This window comes from Mirounga angustirostris, unplaced genomic scaffold (assembly GCF_029215605.1).
Source record: "Mirounga angustirostris isolate CCGP_5_RB_7025 unplaced genomic scaffold, mMirAng1.0.hap1 SCAF_6, whole genome shotgun sequence".
Classification (NCBI taxonomy): Eukaryota; Metazoa; Chordata; class Mammalia; order Carnivora; family Phocidae; genus Mirounga; species Mirounga angustirostris.
The window spans coordinates 41048332-41062264 of NW_026991714.1; the positions used below are offsets into that span (position 1 = coordinate 41048332).

The 13933-nt window shown below is 39.9% G+C and overlaps 1 protein-coding gene across 1 annotated transcript in view; it reads right to left on the reverse strand.

The window, feature by feature from the left end:
• The window catches only part of ACBD6 (acyl-CoA binding domain containing 6), a 218702-nt gene extending 204984 nt beyond the window's left edge, over positions 1–13718 (reverse strand). The window contains 3 exon segments of the mRNA XM_064594185.1: positions 3294–3390; positions 6084–6148; positions 13115–13718. Coding sequence (XP_064450255.1) covers positions 3294–3390; positions 6084–6148; positions 13115–13336 — 384 coding nt within the window. The 5' untranslated portion in view covers positions 13337–13718.
• Between the last annotated feature and the right edge of the window lie 215 nt (positions 13719–13933).

Here is a 13933-nt window from a genome sequence, read left to right on the forward strand (position 1 = left end):
CTTGGGCAAGATATAAACCACTCTATGCCTGAATTTCCTCATTTTTAAAATGCAGACAGTAATAGTTTTTTTTTTTTTTTAAGATTTTATTTATTTATTTGGCAGAGACACAGCGAGAGAGGGAACACAAGCAGGGGGAGTGGGAGAGGGAGAAGCAGGCTTCCCGCTGAGCAGAGAGCCCAATGCCTGATGTGGGGCTCAATCCCAGGACCCTGGGATCATGACCTGAGCCGAAGGCAGACACGTAACAACTGGGTCACCCAGGTGCCCTGACAATAATAGTTTCTAATCTAATTAAGATTCTGGTGGGGGCGCTTGGCTGGCACAGTCAGTAGGGCATGCAACTCTTGATTTTGGGGTCATGAGTTGAGCCCCACATTGGCTGTAGAGATTACTTAAAAATAAAAAAAAATCTTAAGATTCTTTTGAGGATTTCAAAGGACAACACATGTAAAGAGCTTAACACATTCAGCAATGAGAGTTATTATTTCACTGGTTTCAGACACTAGTATCAAAAGAAAATGATTCTCTAACCTAAAAGACAATAAATGAAACATCAAATGTCTTGAGATTGCAGTTACGAACTACTTCATACCAGTCAGAAAGAAAGGGAACAAAAGCTGAGTCAAAGGGGACCAGATCAGAATGTTTAAATTAAACAAAAATGTAAACAAAACATAAAATTCCTCTTTACGACTAGATTACAGATGTCACAACATTTTGAGAACAATGTATTAAAGAATGATCTTCGATTTTTTTTCTTTTAAGAGAAAGAGAGAGAGCAAATGCATGTGCAGGAGACGGGGTGGGGGGAAGCTGAGGGAGAGAGAATCTTAAGCAGGCTCCACGCCCAGCACGGAGCCCCACAGGGGGCTTGATCTCACGACCCTGAAAGTATGATCTTTATTTGAAAGTGCCTTTGATTCTGCTTAGTTGACTCAAATTTATGTTCAATAGGTGAAATTTACATATTTTTAAAAAGCATCCTTACTGCTTATTTAAATTTCCATAAGGAAGAACTACCTAACCACATGGACTCTGCAACCATTTTTCAGAGTTATAGTTAACAAGGGCGTCTGGGTGGCTCAGTCAGTTGAGCATCCACTCTTGGTCTTAGCTCAGGTCATGATCTCACGGGTTGGTTGTGAGATCGAGCCCCAAGTTGGCCTCCAGGCTCCGCAAGGAGTCTGCTTGAAGATCCTCTCCCTCTGCCCCCCCCTTGCTCCTGCACATGAGCACGTTCTCTCTCTAGAATAAATAAATCTTTAAAAAAAAGAGTGCTAGTTAGCAGAATTTTATTTAGTAATTAAGGTATTGAAGGTAAGAAATAATAAATTCTGTCATTTATCAGAACTTATAAACTCAAACGCCTACATGGGCCAGGCAACAGAAACAGTCATGTAAAATCAATAGGGAAGAACTAAGACCACAGAGACTGAAAAGTACTCACCAAAACGCATTCAAACTCAAGTTTTATTTTGTTTTTTAAACACTGTGGCATATGTGTTCAGGCTGAGTTCAGCTCAGAGGGGCACCTGTTTTCACCACTTAATTTACAAAGTCCTTAGGACCTCTATGATATACATTTGTATGCAAACTTGATGTTTCATAAAAGATACTAACAAAATGGAATATTTCTGAAAATATTCATGCACATCAAAACATCAGGAAAAGTTCCAATGACTTCAAAAAGGCAGTTATATCTTTAAAGATACCCTAAGCTGGTTATCTCTCCCTCTTTGTATTCACAATTAAGATATACTTTTGTACGTCATAATATATAATCTTTAAGGTACCTTACAACTCTGAATTTTAAGATTCCATGATTATTGAACAAAATTCCTTCAAACTGGTAGAACACGTGTACCAATGAAATAATTACTACCAAAAAATCTGAAAGTTGCTATATTCATTCATCACTGAAATGTTTGGCCTAAACATTTTTTTTTTTTTTAAAGATTTTATTTAGTTATTTGACAGAGAGAGAGATAGCGAGAGCAGAAACACAAGCAGGGGGAGTGGGAGAGGGAGAAGCAGGCTTCCCGCCAAGCAGGGAGCCCGATGTGGGACTCGATCCCAGGACCCCGGGATCATGACCCGAGCCGAAGGCAGACGCTTAACGACTGAGCCACCCAGGCGCCCTGGCCTAAACATTTTTAATGAAAAGTAATACTCAATTTGCATTTTCAACATGGTACTGATGCCTTTATCCCACTAAAACACCTGTCACGTTTCAAAAAAATTTTTGAAATAAACTACCAACCCCCACCTTTATTAAAGTCTTTCTAGATGTTCTCCAGTAAGTATACCAGAAAAAGAGGGTACATTTAAGTGAACAATACCCAATACCTCCAAGGTCCAAAGTAATCTCTCTTTCCACTGGATTCCCTAGCACTTGCATTACTACTATATTTTCTGTATTTTATCTTCACTAATATACTTTAAATTATGTAATGGCAGAAAGCATATCTTATTCATATTTTATCCACATCAAAAAGCATTTTGTACTTGCACAGAAGTGCTCATTAAAAAAAAAAATCTAAAAGAAACCTGCCATTTCTCAAGATAATGATGATCTCACATTAAACTCTTTCAAATTCTGAAATGAACTGAGTTTTTACAAAATTGAAATTATTATTATGCTTTTAAAAATTCTCTACAATTCCAGGGCACCTGGGTGGCTTAGTCAGTTAAGCGACTCTTGGTTTCAGCCCAGGTCATGTTCTCAGGGTCATGAGACTGAGCCCCACATCAGGCTCTGTGATTAGTGTGGAGTCTGCTGGGGACTCTCTCTCTCCCTCTCCTTCTGCCCCTCCCCCCTGCTCACTTGCTCTCTCTCTCAAATAAGTAAATTTTTAAAAATCTTTTTTAAAAAATTCTCTACAATTCAGAGAAGTTCTCAGTATCAGTAACTGGTTAATATTCAAGAAATAGTACTTTGAGGTAGATATAATATTACAATAACTCTATAATCTAAAAAATAAAACGTTTAAGAATGTTACTTAAGGGGCACCTGGGTGGCTCAATCACCTCAGCTTTCAGCTCAGGTCATGATCTCAGGGTCCTGGAATCCAGCCCTGTGTTCAGCTCCCTGCTCAGCAGGGAGTCTACTTCTCCCTCTCCCTCAGCCCCCCCCCCTCCACCCACCCCACTCATGCTCTCTTTCTCTCTCAAATAAATAAAATCTTAAAAAAAAAAAGAATGCTACTTAGCTTAGGCTTGGTTTTAAACCTTTACTTGAGAGGAAGATGATATGTTTTTGGAAAGTATTATTTACAATCATCAAATCTTACCTGAGGATTCCAACCTGGATCTAATTTCTTAACTACTGCGATATACTCCTGCATTGCTTGATTGGGGCTTGAATCACCAAGTGCTTTCCATGCTTCCCTACAGTAAAGAATATCCAAAATGATCTATCATTATCTATGGAAGTAACACAAATGACACATTCCTTTTTAGTAGTAAAAAATTGGCACACTCATTTTAAGGATGTGAGATATAGATAGAAGCCATAGATGAGTAGCTCTCTTTTTGCATTCACAATGGTGTCTACCAACACACACCTTACACCCCACCACCTAAGGAGCCTTTTTAGACATTTTTTTTTCCTAATCACCCTCCCCCATGAAATTTTATAACACAGATATACTGCATATCGAATGAATTTTAGAAGACCACAAATAACTGTAATATCCAAGATTTTATAACTCCCCAAAACCCAACTTTCATCCCTATTGAGAATGTATGATCTACAGACCAATAAAAGTAGTTTCCACCTTATACAGCATTTTGGTAACATGGGAATAATCATCACACAAAACAATATTCCCTGGGAAAATGTTTTGAACTTCGTATTTAAGCTGTGAGAAATACACCTTCCCCTTTTGCTGTTATCTCAGCTATAAGCTGCTGGTAGTGGATCCTGATGCAAGGACTTCAAAAAGTGAGGGGTGGTAAGGACAGAGGTAAGAATTTTAATGAGTAAGAAGGTAGGGACCACTTGCAGTATAAATATCAAGAGTAATATTTTAGTCCTGTGCCCCTTCTGAGTCATCCTTTTCTTCTTTTTCCTGTAAGCTGCCAAGACAGGCTCCTTCTTGGTCTTGCCCTGCCAATTCTTACTACTTCCACCCAGGAAGTAGATCCACTGATTCACTGTAAAACACAATTCAGTACCACAGTTTTTTCACTACCTTCCTGCTCCCACAATGAATATAACATCTTTCTGAGGTTTTCCAAATTTATTTTTCCTAACCCTGCTGAGAGTTACCTGTATACATCCCAACACTCTACCCCTAAGTATATCAGCATATATCAAACAGGAAACTTAACATTAATATTATATAAACATAGACTACCTTCAGATTTCCCTGATTTCCCACTAATGTCCTTTATAGATTTCTTCTCCTAGACCCAGGAGCCAATCAAGATTCACACAAAGCACTGAGTTTTGTCTATCTTTAGCCTTTTAATTATCTTCCACGATATTGATATTTTTTAAGAGTCCAAACCAGTTGTTTTATAAAATCTCTCTCAATTTGGGTTTGTCTGATTGTTTCCTCACCTACATGGTATTCTTGCCAAAAATGAATAATCATGATTAGAATCAGGTTTTGGCAAAAGCAATATATAGGTGACATGTCCTTCACAATGTATCACATTAGGGGCACATGACATCAGTTTGTCCCCCCCATCATCACAGATAAGATTAAGGACTTCGTAGAAGCAGTATCTCCTGTTGTCTTCCTTGTAATTAAAAAGTAAACTGAGGGTCAGATTGTGTAAATGCTCCTCAGTAGTTTTTCATCTAATGGTTTCAGCATCCATTGATGATTCTTGCCTGAATTATTATAGTGGCTGTAAAATCAAAACTTCTCAAAATTGCTAAAAACAATGAAAAACCAGGCAAGCATAAGGGAAAAAAATAATGCTGAAGTTATCAAATTTCAAAAATTAAAACAAAAAACTCACAATAAAAGTTGCATCAGGTATTCGCCACAACAGTAATAAAGTGTCAGAGAACTATTTGTTATCATCAGCAAAGAAAGCTTCTGCTAGAACATAAAAATAAAAAAATAAATTAAAAAAAAAAAGAAAGCTTCTGCTAGAACGGAAATCAAAGCACTGCTTCCTTCACTGAGAATGCCCTGCACAAACAAAGTCAGCAGAACTAAACATGGGCCTAATGACATAACTGATTTACATTCAAGTTCAAGCTTTGCATGACTTTACAGCCGGGTAACAAACAGTTCGCAGACAGGCAAACTGTCAAGGGACCACATTTTGAGTAGCACTGCCCTAGAATGTAAAGTTAGAATCCATTTTTAGCACTCTTCTCTCTTCAACCATATTTCATTTTTTTTTAAACCCTACCCTTTATACTTTTAATTCCAGGGCTGACACTTCCAAAGTTCTTCCTCCTATAACTAAGGGTCCCTATTGTATGCAATTTCTCTTTTTTTCACTTAGACAAGGTAAGAGTAAATAAGACCTCATATGATAAGGAGGAACCTCTGAATTAGAAGTAAAAAAATCTTATAGATTCAGGAAACAAGTGGACTCAGTATCTATTTTCCCCCCTTTCTTCCCAACCGGTTATTATAAGCACTTTACTGTGGTGTGGGTGGGGCAAGGTACAGAAGAGCGCTAGAGATAAGAAGATAAAATTGGGGCAGGGGAGAATAAAAATGGGCACTTATCCTGTTCTTCTCCCTTCCCATCTTCCTGTCCATTCAAAGATTCCTACACAGGGCAGAAGAGGTGATCCGTTAGGGGCTGTATGACAGGATAGGAAAATCTCAAGCAATAGCTCTTACCATCACTCTCTAAGAAGCTACCTGTATATAAGGAATGTATATCTGTCATGAACTATGTGTATACCAACATCATGGCATGAGAATCCTTTAGGAGACTTAGCTAAAAGCGGATTCTTTTAATCTCTCTCCCAATTGCCTGTTGTTAGCACAGTCTACAGCAGAGAGATTAATATAAAAATAATTCTTTAATCTGCTCACTACTTTCTAATTCCTAAACACCTAAACCATTTCCAACAACCTCATTAGATTCCAAGAATTTCTTACCATTTTTGCTTTCCTTCAAAATCAAAGAAGCTTGGTTTAGGAGTATTACAATTTCCAACTTTGACCTAATTGAAGGGAGGGGAAAAAAATAAAGAACTTATTTTTCAAAGAAATGCCAGAGAAACTTTTTATTTTCAAATTTATTATGTATACTCAGTAACTATAGCTTAGAAAATATTTGCATCTATACAGAACAAAATTTAACATTCTTTGTAAAAGCAAGCAAAAAAACAAATTTTAAAATACAGGCTGCTTTGGCTTACTGCATAAAACCACTGTTGTCTAATACTGTGATACATAAAAAAATATGAGTGACAAACACTTGCATTCCTAAACTAGTAGACAAATTATATATACAAGGCAAATTATAAATATAGATTATGTGATCCTTATTACCATTTATCATATAGAATTTTTAAATGTGCAATAAACAAGCTGTGAAGTACAGTTTATCAGAATTCACAATATTGTTTATTTATGCTGATGCTCATTACACTATCGGCATTTTATCTCTCCCAAATTCCAGGATAAAGAATACCATTTGTAAAGTATCCTATTATGAAACTAATTGATACAAAGATGGATGCTGACAGCCTCGCAAAAAACTTTCAAGGGTTTTCCAGCAACAATATAAATTTTATCTACTCCACAATAAGCTCGTCTTGTTTGTGGCCAATACTTATTTGTAATCCTCAAATAACATTTGTAGTGAAAATATACGTTATTTCCATTGTGAATAAACATAAATGAAATTCACACAAGTGCAGAATTCACTATAAAGCCCTTATTCCCACTGCCAAAAGTAATCTTCTGACGAACTCACAGCATGAACTCACAGCATTTACTCCACATACTTCTGACAACAGCACTTTCCACTTTTACCTGGTGTTAGAAAGTTTTGGGTAAAGTCTCATCTTTCTATCAGAACACAGTCTCTAGGAAACCATTCTTAACTCACTCACTGCACCTTATATGGTGCCTACCTATGGTAGTAAAAAATGTTTGTTGAATGGAATGAATATGTCAGGCATGTGTTCAACCAAATACCTATTTTTTCCTAATACCACAATCCAACCCCCATCTACTTCTCAGAGACCTTCTCATCATCTACTATTACTTTTATACACTTGAATTTTACTAAAATCAAACTGATGGTCTACTCACTAACTGGACTGATCTACTCACTGCTTTAAGGATTTTTATTCTGAGTTTCGCTCCTGTTACTGCCCTGCCTAAAATGCCTTCTCCTCTTCCGTCAGCTTTTCACACCTTTCAGTCCCACTCAAGATTCAGATTATAAGAACCCTTTCAGTCTACAATGATCTTATCCATCTCTGAATTCATAACAAGTATCATCTCCATCATCTGCTTAGCAATTAATCACATGGCCCTCTGATGAATATTAAAATGTCCACTTACACAGGAGCAGCCCTATTATAAGGGGACAGAAGGAAGAAACAGTGAGAGAGCAGGAACAGTGACAGAGCATTTCTTGATCACCACAAACCAAAAGCTTCATATATGTAATGGCAAATGAGCCATACAACAATCCTGTTAGGTTTGCCACTACAAATTCATTTTATAAATGAGTACAGAGACTCTGGGGAGGGATGCAGAGTTCACACATTAGCAAATCCTAAATTAGTAGTCAGGATGTGAATTTAGGACTATTTGACTCCAAAGTCCAATATTCCTTTTCTATAGCACTCTGTTTTACATGCCACATCAAATCTAGGCATCTCCAAATCACTTCAACTACTGGATTGTTAGAAACATGAGAGAAACTATGACACATCATAAAAACAGCAGTCATTACTATTTTTGTTTTTTATCCAGACACCAGCCAGTGGTAGAAACAAATACCAATATCTATCTATTCTCCATTTCTCCCACAGTAGTAGAAGTCTCAGCCAGACACACGTGTGGTCATCCAGCTAAATATTACATACACCGTGCAACTTCGGTCCAGGTAGAGAGGACTGGATGTGTGAGAAAGTGATATAAACATCTTCCTTGAAAAGAAAGGAGGTTTTGTCCTTCCCTTTCCCTGAGCCCTGGCTAGAACATCCATGTAAGTGATGGTGAGCCATTTCTGGCCATGGAAAGAGGATCTGAGAGGAGCAGTTCTCAAAATTTTTGGTCTCATGATCCCTTTACACTCTTAAAAAATGAGGACCCCAAGAAGCTTTGTTTATGTGGGTTATATCTATCAATATTTACCATATTAAAAATTAAAAGATTGTAAAAATGTGTATTAACTAATTTAAAAATAATAAACTCATTAAGTTAACATATTTAAATAACAAAATTTATGAAAAATAACTGTATATTCTAAAGCACAAAAAACCTAGTGAGGGGGCGCCTGGGTGGCTCAGTCGTTAAGCGTCTGGCTTCAGCTCGGTCATGATCCCAGGGTCCTGGGGTCGAGCCCTGCATCGGGCTCCCTGCTCGGTGGGAGGCCTGCTTCTCCCTCTCCCACTCCCCCTGCTTGTGTTCCTGCTCTCGCTATGTCTCTGTCAAATAAATAAAATCTTAAAAAAAAAAAAAAAACTTAGTGAGAAAAGTGTCACTGTTGTACATTTTGCACATCTCTTTAATGTCTGCCTTAATAGAAGGCAGTTGTATTCTCATATCTACTTATCTATTCAATATACTGCAATATGTTGCTTGGGTTGAAGTATATGAAGAAAAAGCTCACACAGATACACTGTTGCAAAAGAAAGAAGTATTTTAGTAGCCTTTTCAGATAATTGTGGATATTTTTTTCTTTGATACCACACCAAAACTCAACAAGTGGCAGTTTCTTCAAGATTGGATGCAATGTGGATTCTGATGGCGTATCAATGAATTTTTCCTTCTGCTACATTAAAATCCATTGGTCTGACTTGCACTTTGAATGGATCTTTTACTCACACATAATTTGTAACATTCCATGCAATATTTGGAAAATATGGTTCACTGAGTTATGCATTCCTTCCAAATGTTGACACATTATACAAAAGCAGAAGTTACAATCATTAGAATCACCATTAATCTCATCAAAAAAGTTCTTAAGTATCAGGAAGCTGTCAAGTTCATGTGACAGACACAGATTTTCCAAACCTCTAATTTTCATTTGAAGACTCAAATGTGACCACTGGCAAAAAACACTGTCAGCTGTTTTCCTTAAAGTGACAGGCTCACTCCATTCACTTTGAAGAAACCATCTGCCAAATACTCAAATCTGAATAAGCAGAGTTAATCTGTGAGTTGTTTTATTAAAGAAAAATGATGTTTCATGAAAAATGTGGATAGCTCAGCTTGCAACTCAAAAACTACACAAGTGCTTTTCCTCGAAATGGCCAACATAATTCAGTGTGCAGAACTGCCTTGCATGTACTCCCCATTTCATCACACAAAATATTAAAAAGGGAACACAAGCAGGGGGAGTGGGAGAGGGAGAAGCAGGCTTCCCAGGACCCTGGGATCATGACCTGAGCCAAAGGCAGACACTTAACAACTGAGCCACCCAGGCGCCCCTATCAAAGACATTTTTAAGTGAAATTGGCCTTTTTTTTTTTTTTTTACTCTGAGTACATGGTGGTAAAATATATGACTACTAGTACAATTTGCTGTCACTGCCTTGATTCATGACGATGCGTCAGCAGTTTTATCAAAGAGAAAAAAGGCAAATAATGTCTTAGTATTATTAGGAAAATAGTTTTGTATCTTATAGATCTACTGAGAAAGTCTCAGGGATTCTCGGGGGTCTCTAGACCGTAATTTGAGAACTGCTGCCTTGGGGGAATGGCTGAACTACAGAACAGAAAAAGACTAATCCCCCAGATGATCTCGTGAAGCAGAATCACCGTACCAGCCCTAGGTCACCTACCTCCAGACCATTATGTGTGATGAAAATAAAAGCTCAGCAGCTGACCCTATAGTCTAACTGACACATAAGCTTTTGCATTCCCAAATTCAAACAATAGTTCTGGATCAGAAAAGACTGGGTAAATAAAACTACGGGACTTTAGGACATGATGAGCAACAGTTTCCAAATCATTGAATAATGAATCATTAGCTATAGAGCAGAGTTATAAAATGTGCCATTTTAACAAAACACCTAAACTCTGTTCTGATATATGTATGATAAAACAGTGTTTTAACAAAGGGGGCTAATGGCAAATGCCAGTGAATCATGTGTGGCCAGGTTAAAGTAGGAGAACACGCTGGGTATCCTCACCGTGCTGGTGCTGAAAGCTCTGGTGAAATGAAGCTCACGGGTTTGAAATTTTCATTGTCCTAGAGTTTTCACAGGTGTCAGTTATCTTTTCCTGGGAAAGTGTAGGCTACTGCAGAGGACCAAAAAACTGTTCATTGGTGTGATCTTTTTGAAACCTCACTAAAAGATGATTTTGGAGGCATAGGTTTATCTGAGATTAAAAGAGCTACGATGTTAGGTAAGTTTAGGGTTCTGAAAAGAAGGTTCACAGCTCAGCTTATTTCTGTTATCTTCCTGGGGACAACTTTATTTCATTCGGCCTCCAAAATGCAGTGCTACTCTGAATACAAAATGTAATTTTTTCATGAGAAATTCTGGTCCGTGCATCAATTATATTGGAATTTCAACTTTATTATGCTACCAAAGATGCTATTTTTTTAAAATTTTATTTATTTGACAGAAAGAGAGAGAGAGAGAGAACACACAAGCAGGGGGAGCTCTGGCAGAGGGAGAAGGAGAAGCAGGCTCCCTGCAGAGCAGGGAGCCGGATGCAGGGCTCGATCCCAGGACCCTGGGACCATGACCTGAGCCAAAGGCAGACACTTAACGACTGAGCCACCCAGGTGCCCTATTTTATTTTTAACAGAATTCTGAAATAGCGTTAAAAACAGCATCTTTGGGGGCACCTGGGTGGCTCAGTTGGCTAAGCATCTGCCTTCGGATCAGGTCATGGTCCCAGGGTCCTGGGATTGAGGCCCGCATCGGGCTCCTTGCTCTGCAGAGAGCCTGCTTCTCCCTCTCCCACTCCCCCTGCTTGTGTTCCCTCTCTCGCTGTGTCTCTGTCAAATAAATAAATAAAATCTTTAAAAAAATAATAATAAAATAAAATATTTAGGAGGGCCTGGGTGTCTCAGTCAGCTAAGTATCTGACTCGATTTCAGCTCAGGTTATGATCTCGGGGTCATAAGATAGAGCCCCGCCTCAGGCTCCACACTGGGCATAGAGCCTGCTTAGGATTCTCTCTCCCTCTCAAAAAAAAAAAAAAAAAAAATTTAGAAGAAATTGATGAAAATAGTTCCAATGTCATATCTAAGTAAGCATAATCTTATTCTCTAATAACAAAGAATTTTATTTCCAGATACAGAATATTTCTAAACACCTTAACATCAAGTTCTTGAAAGGGTGAGGGACACACCTCTTCCAGAAGATCTGGATGAAGTGAGGATGCATGAGACAGAATGGTTACCAGTTGAGAGATGACTATAGTTCACTGATAACTCAGAAATCAGATATTAATAATGATGACACTAAAACCAGTAAATAAAGTTATGTCCTAGAAAGAAAAAGAATGTTCTCTAGGGAATTTGGAGAAAAGCAGTCTTATGCTGCCCAGAGAATTACTAGTCAGACATGTTAAAGGTCCTAGCACAATGTTCAATAAACTCTTCTTGTTTAATAATTGAAAGTCTGATTTTAATGTTATTGGGGCAGGATAAATAACCAGAGAAAAAAGACATCCAGAACTTCTGCAAGAAAGCAAATTCCAAGGCCAATTCAGGGGCAATTTTCATTCAACACTGTAATTTATACCATATGTATCCATAGCTACGTCTCTCAAGTCACTTTAACCCGTATTGGTAACTGAAATTCATCAGTCTTCAAAAGAAGATTCATCTCTATTCGGTATATTCAGTTGAAGAATACAGAGGGACCCTACAACTATTATTTTTTCTTAAAAGAATACAGGAGGAAATAGATACCAAGAAGCAAAAGAAAGGTTAAAATTTTTTAGTAAAATAAAATGGGCTATTGCCCAGAACGTCATTGCTTCCAGTGTTCCAAAGAGCTGGAGCTTTCCTAAAATGTTATTTAACTTTTGTTAGCAATTTTTCCCGTGTTTAAATCTAGACTCCTCAAGTAACTTTCTAAGTATCTTGAAGGCAAATACCATGATGCTGCTTCTTCTACGCACTCCCTGCAGGCATAACACCCAAGTGTTTTGCATATAAAAGATGTTATACAAGTATTGGTTGATTATGATAAAGCAATTATTTCTCCTTCTGATACCTCTGACTCTTTGAATGATAAATCAAAAATGTCTTATAAGACATTATGAATTTTATTTCCAGGTAAAGTTCAGAGCCTTAGAGTCAGGAGCTACAATCTAGTTCTAGTTCTGACTGATCTGTCTGTATGACCCTAGGCAAGTTATCTACTCTCCTTGGGCTTCCCTTTCCTTTCCAGCAAAAGAAGGGGATTATTTCACCTGGTGTTTACTAGCTCTAAAATGTTTATATCTAAAAATCAGAAGCCCATTCAGCCAAAACATAAGTCTAATATATTTAGGATTTTAAAAATACAATAACAAAAGTATAATACTTTATTTTGTATTGCATCACCCTTTTATTACAATCATATAATTTTCTTGGCGCTCACAATTTTTTTTTAACATTACTTCCATGTGACCATGGTACTTCCATAATTACCTCCATATGACCCTTCAGCAAGAGTGAATGATAAATCTTATTTTATCATCCTCATTTTGTAAAGGTCCTGAAGCTGGTAGAAGCATTAAGTGCAAGGTCACTGTGCAAGTCAGAGAAGACACGGACAACTGCCATTCGGTGTCCAGCCAAATATCACTCCCAGAAGAGCAGACAGGCCCTCTCCATATTCAGAAGGATGCTAATCCTTAGTGGATGATTATACATACACACACGCAAACTTCATTACACCTAGCCACCAACCAAGCACGTTTACTATTAGATTTTGGAGGACAGAGAAGGCCTCCTGTCGCTCTCCCGCATCCACCCCTTCCCCAGGACTTTACCTGCTTGTACCTGGCATACAGGTACAAGAGCTGCTCCCTGCTGGCCACTTGAACCAGGCCTTGGAGGTGCGCTGCAGCCTTCTCAAAGAGCTCGGTCAGGCTCCCGGACGCCTCGGTCTCGGGGCTCTGGAGGGATTCCACATCACCGGAGTCGTCCCCCGAGCTCAGCTCTCCGCCGCTGTCGCCCGTGGTGGCCCCCGCGGGCAGGAATGGCGAGGCCATGTGTCCTCGCTCGGTCCGTCCCTCTGTGTCCGCTCAGTGCTCCTCGGAGCCGGTGTAACGCCGGCTCGGGGGCCTGGCCCACCAGCCTCGCTCCTGAGCCCGACCTCGAGTCGGACCCACGCTCACTCACTCCGCGCTGCCTCACGTAACTCTGCCTCCCTCCCACTTCTCTCCCGGGCGTGCAGGGCGGGCTCCGCTACTCCTCGGCGGCTCGCCCCGGCCGACCCGGTCTCCTCCGCCTGCCTCTGGCTAACAGAGCGCCCGGGCTCGACCCGGGTCCCCCCACCGGCGAGGGGGGTCTCGGGGAGGCGCAGCTCAGAGTTCCGGAAAGGAGGCCGGCTGGCGGCACGGGCGGGCGGGGCGGGACGGGGAGGGGGCGGCGTGCACGCGCGACGGGGCGGGGCGGGGCGGGGCGGCGCGGCGTGCGCGCCTGAGCACGCGTCCGTGCGCGCGCGCGGGGCGAGGTGCGGCGGCGGGCTCTGCCCCGGGCGGGCGAGCGTGGGCGGCCGTCCGCGGGGCGCCCTCCCCTAAGGGAAGTCGTGGGGCCGCGCTAGGGCGATGCCGCTCGGAGAAACTGTCCTCACTCGTTGGGATGTC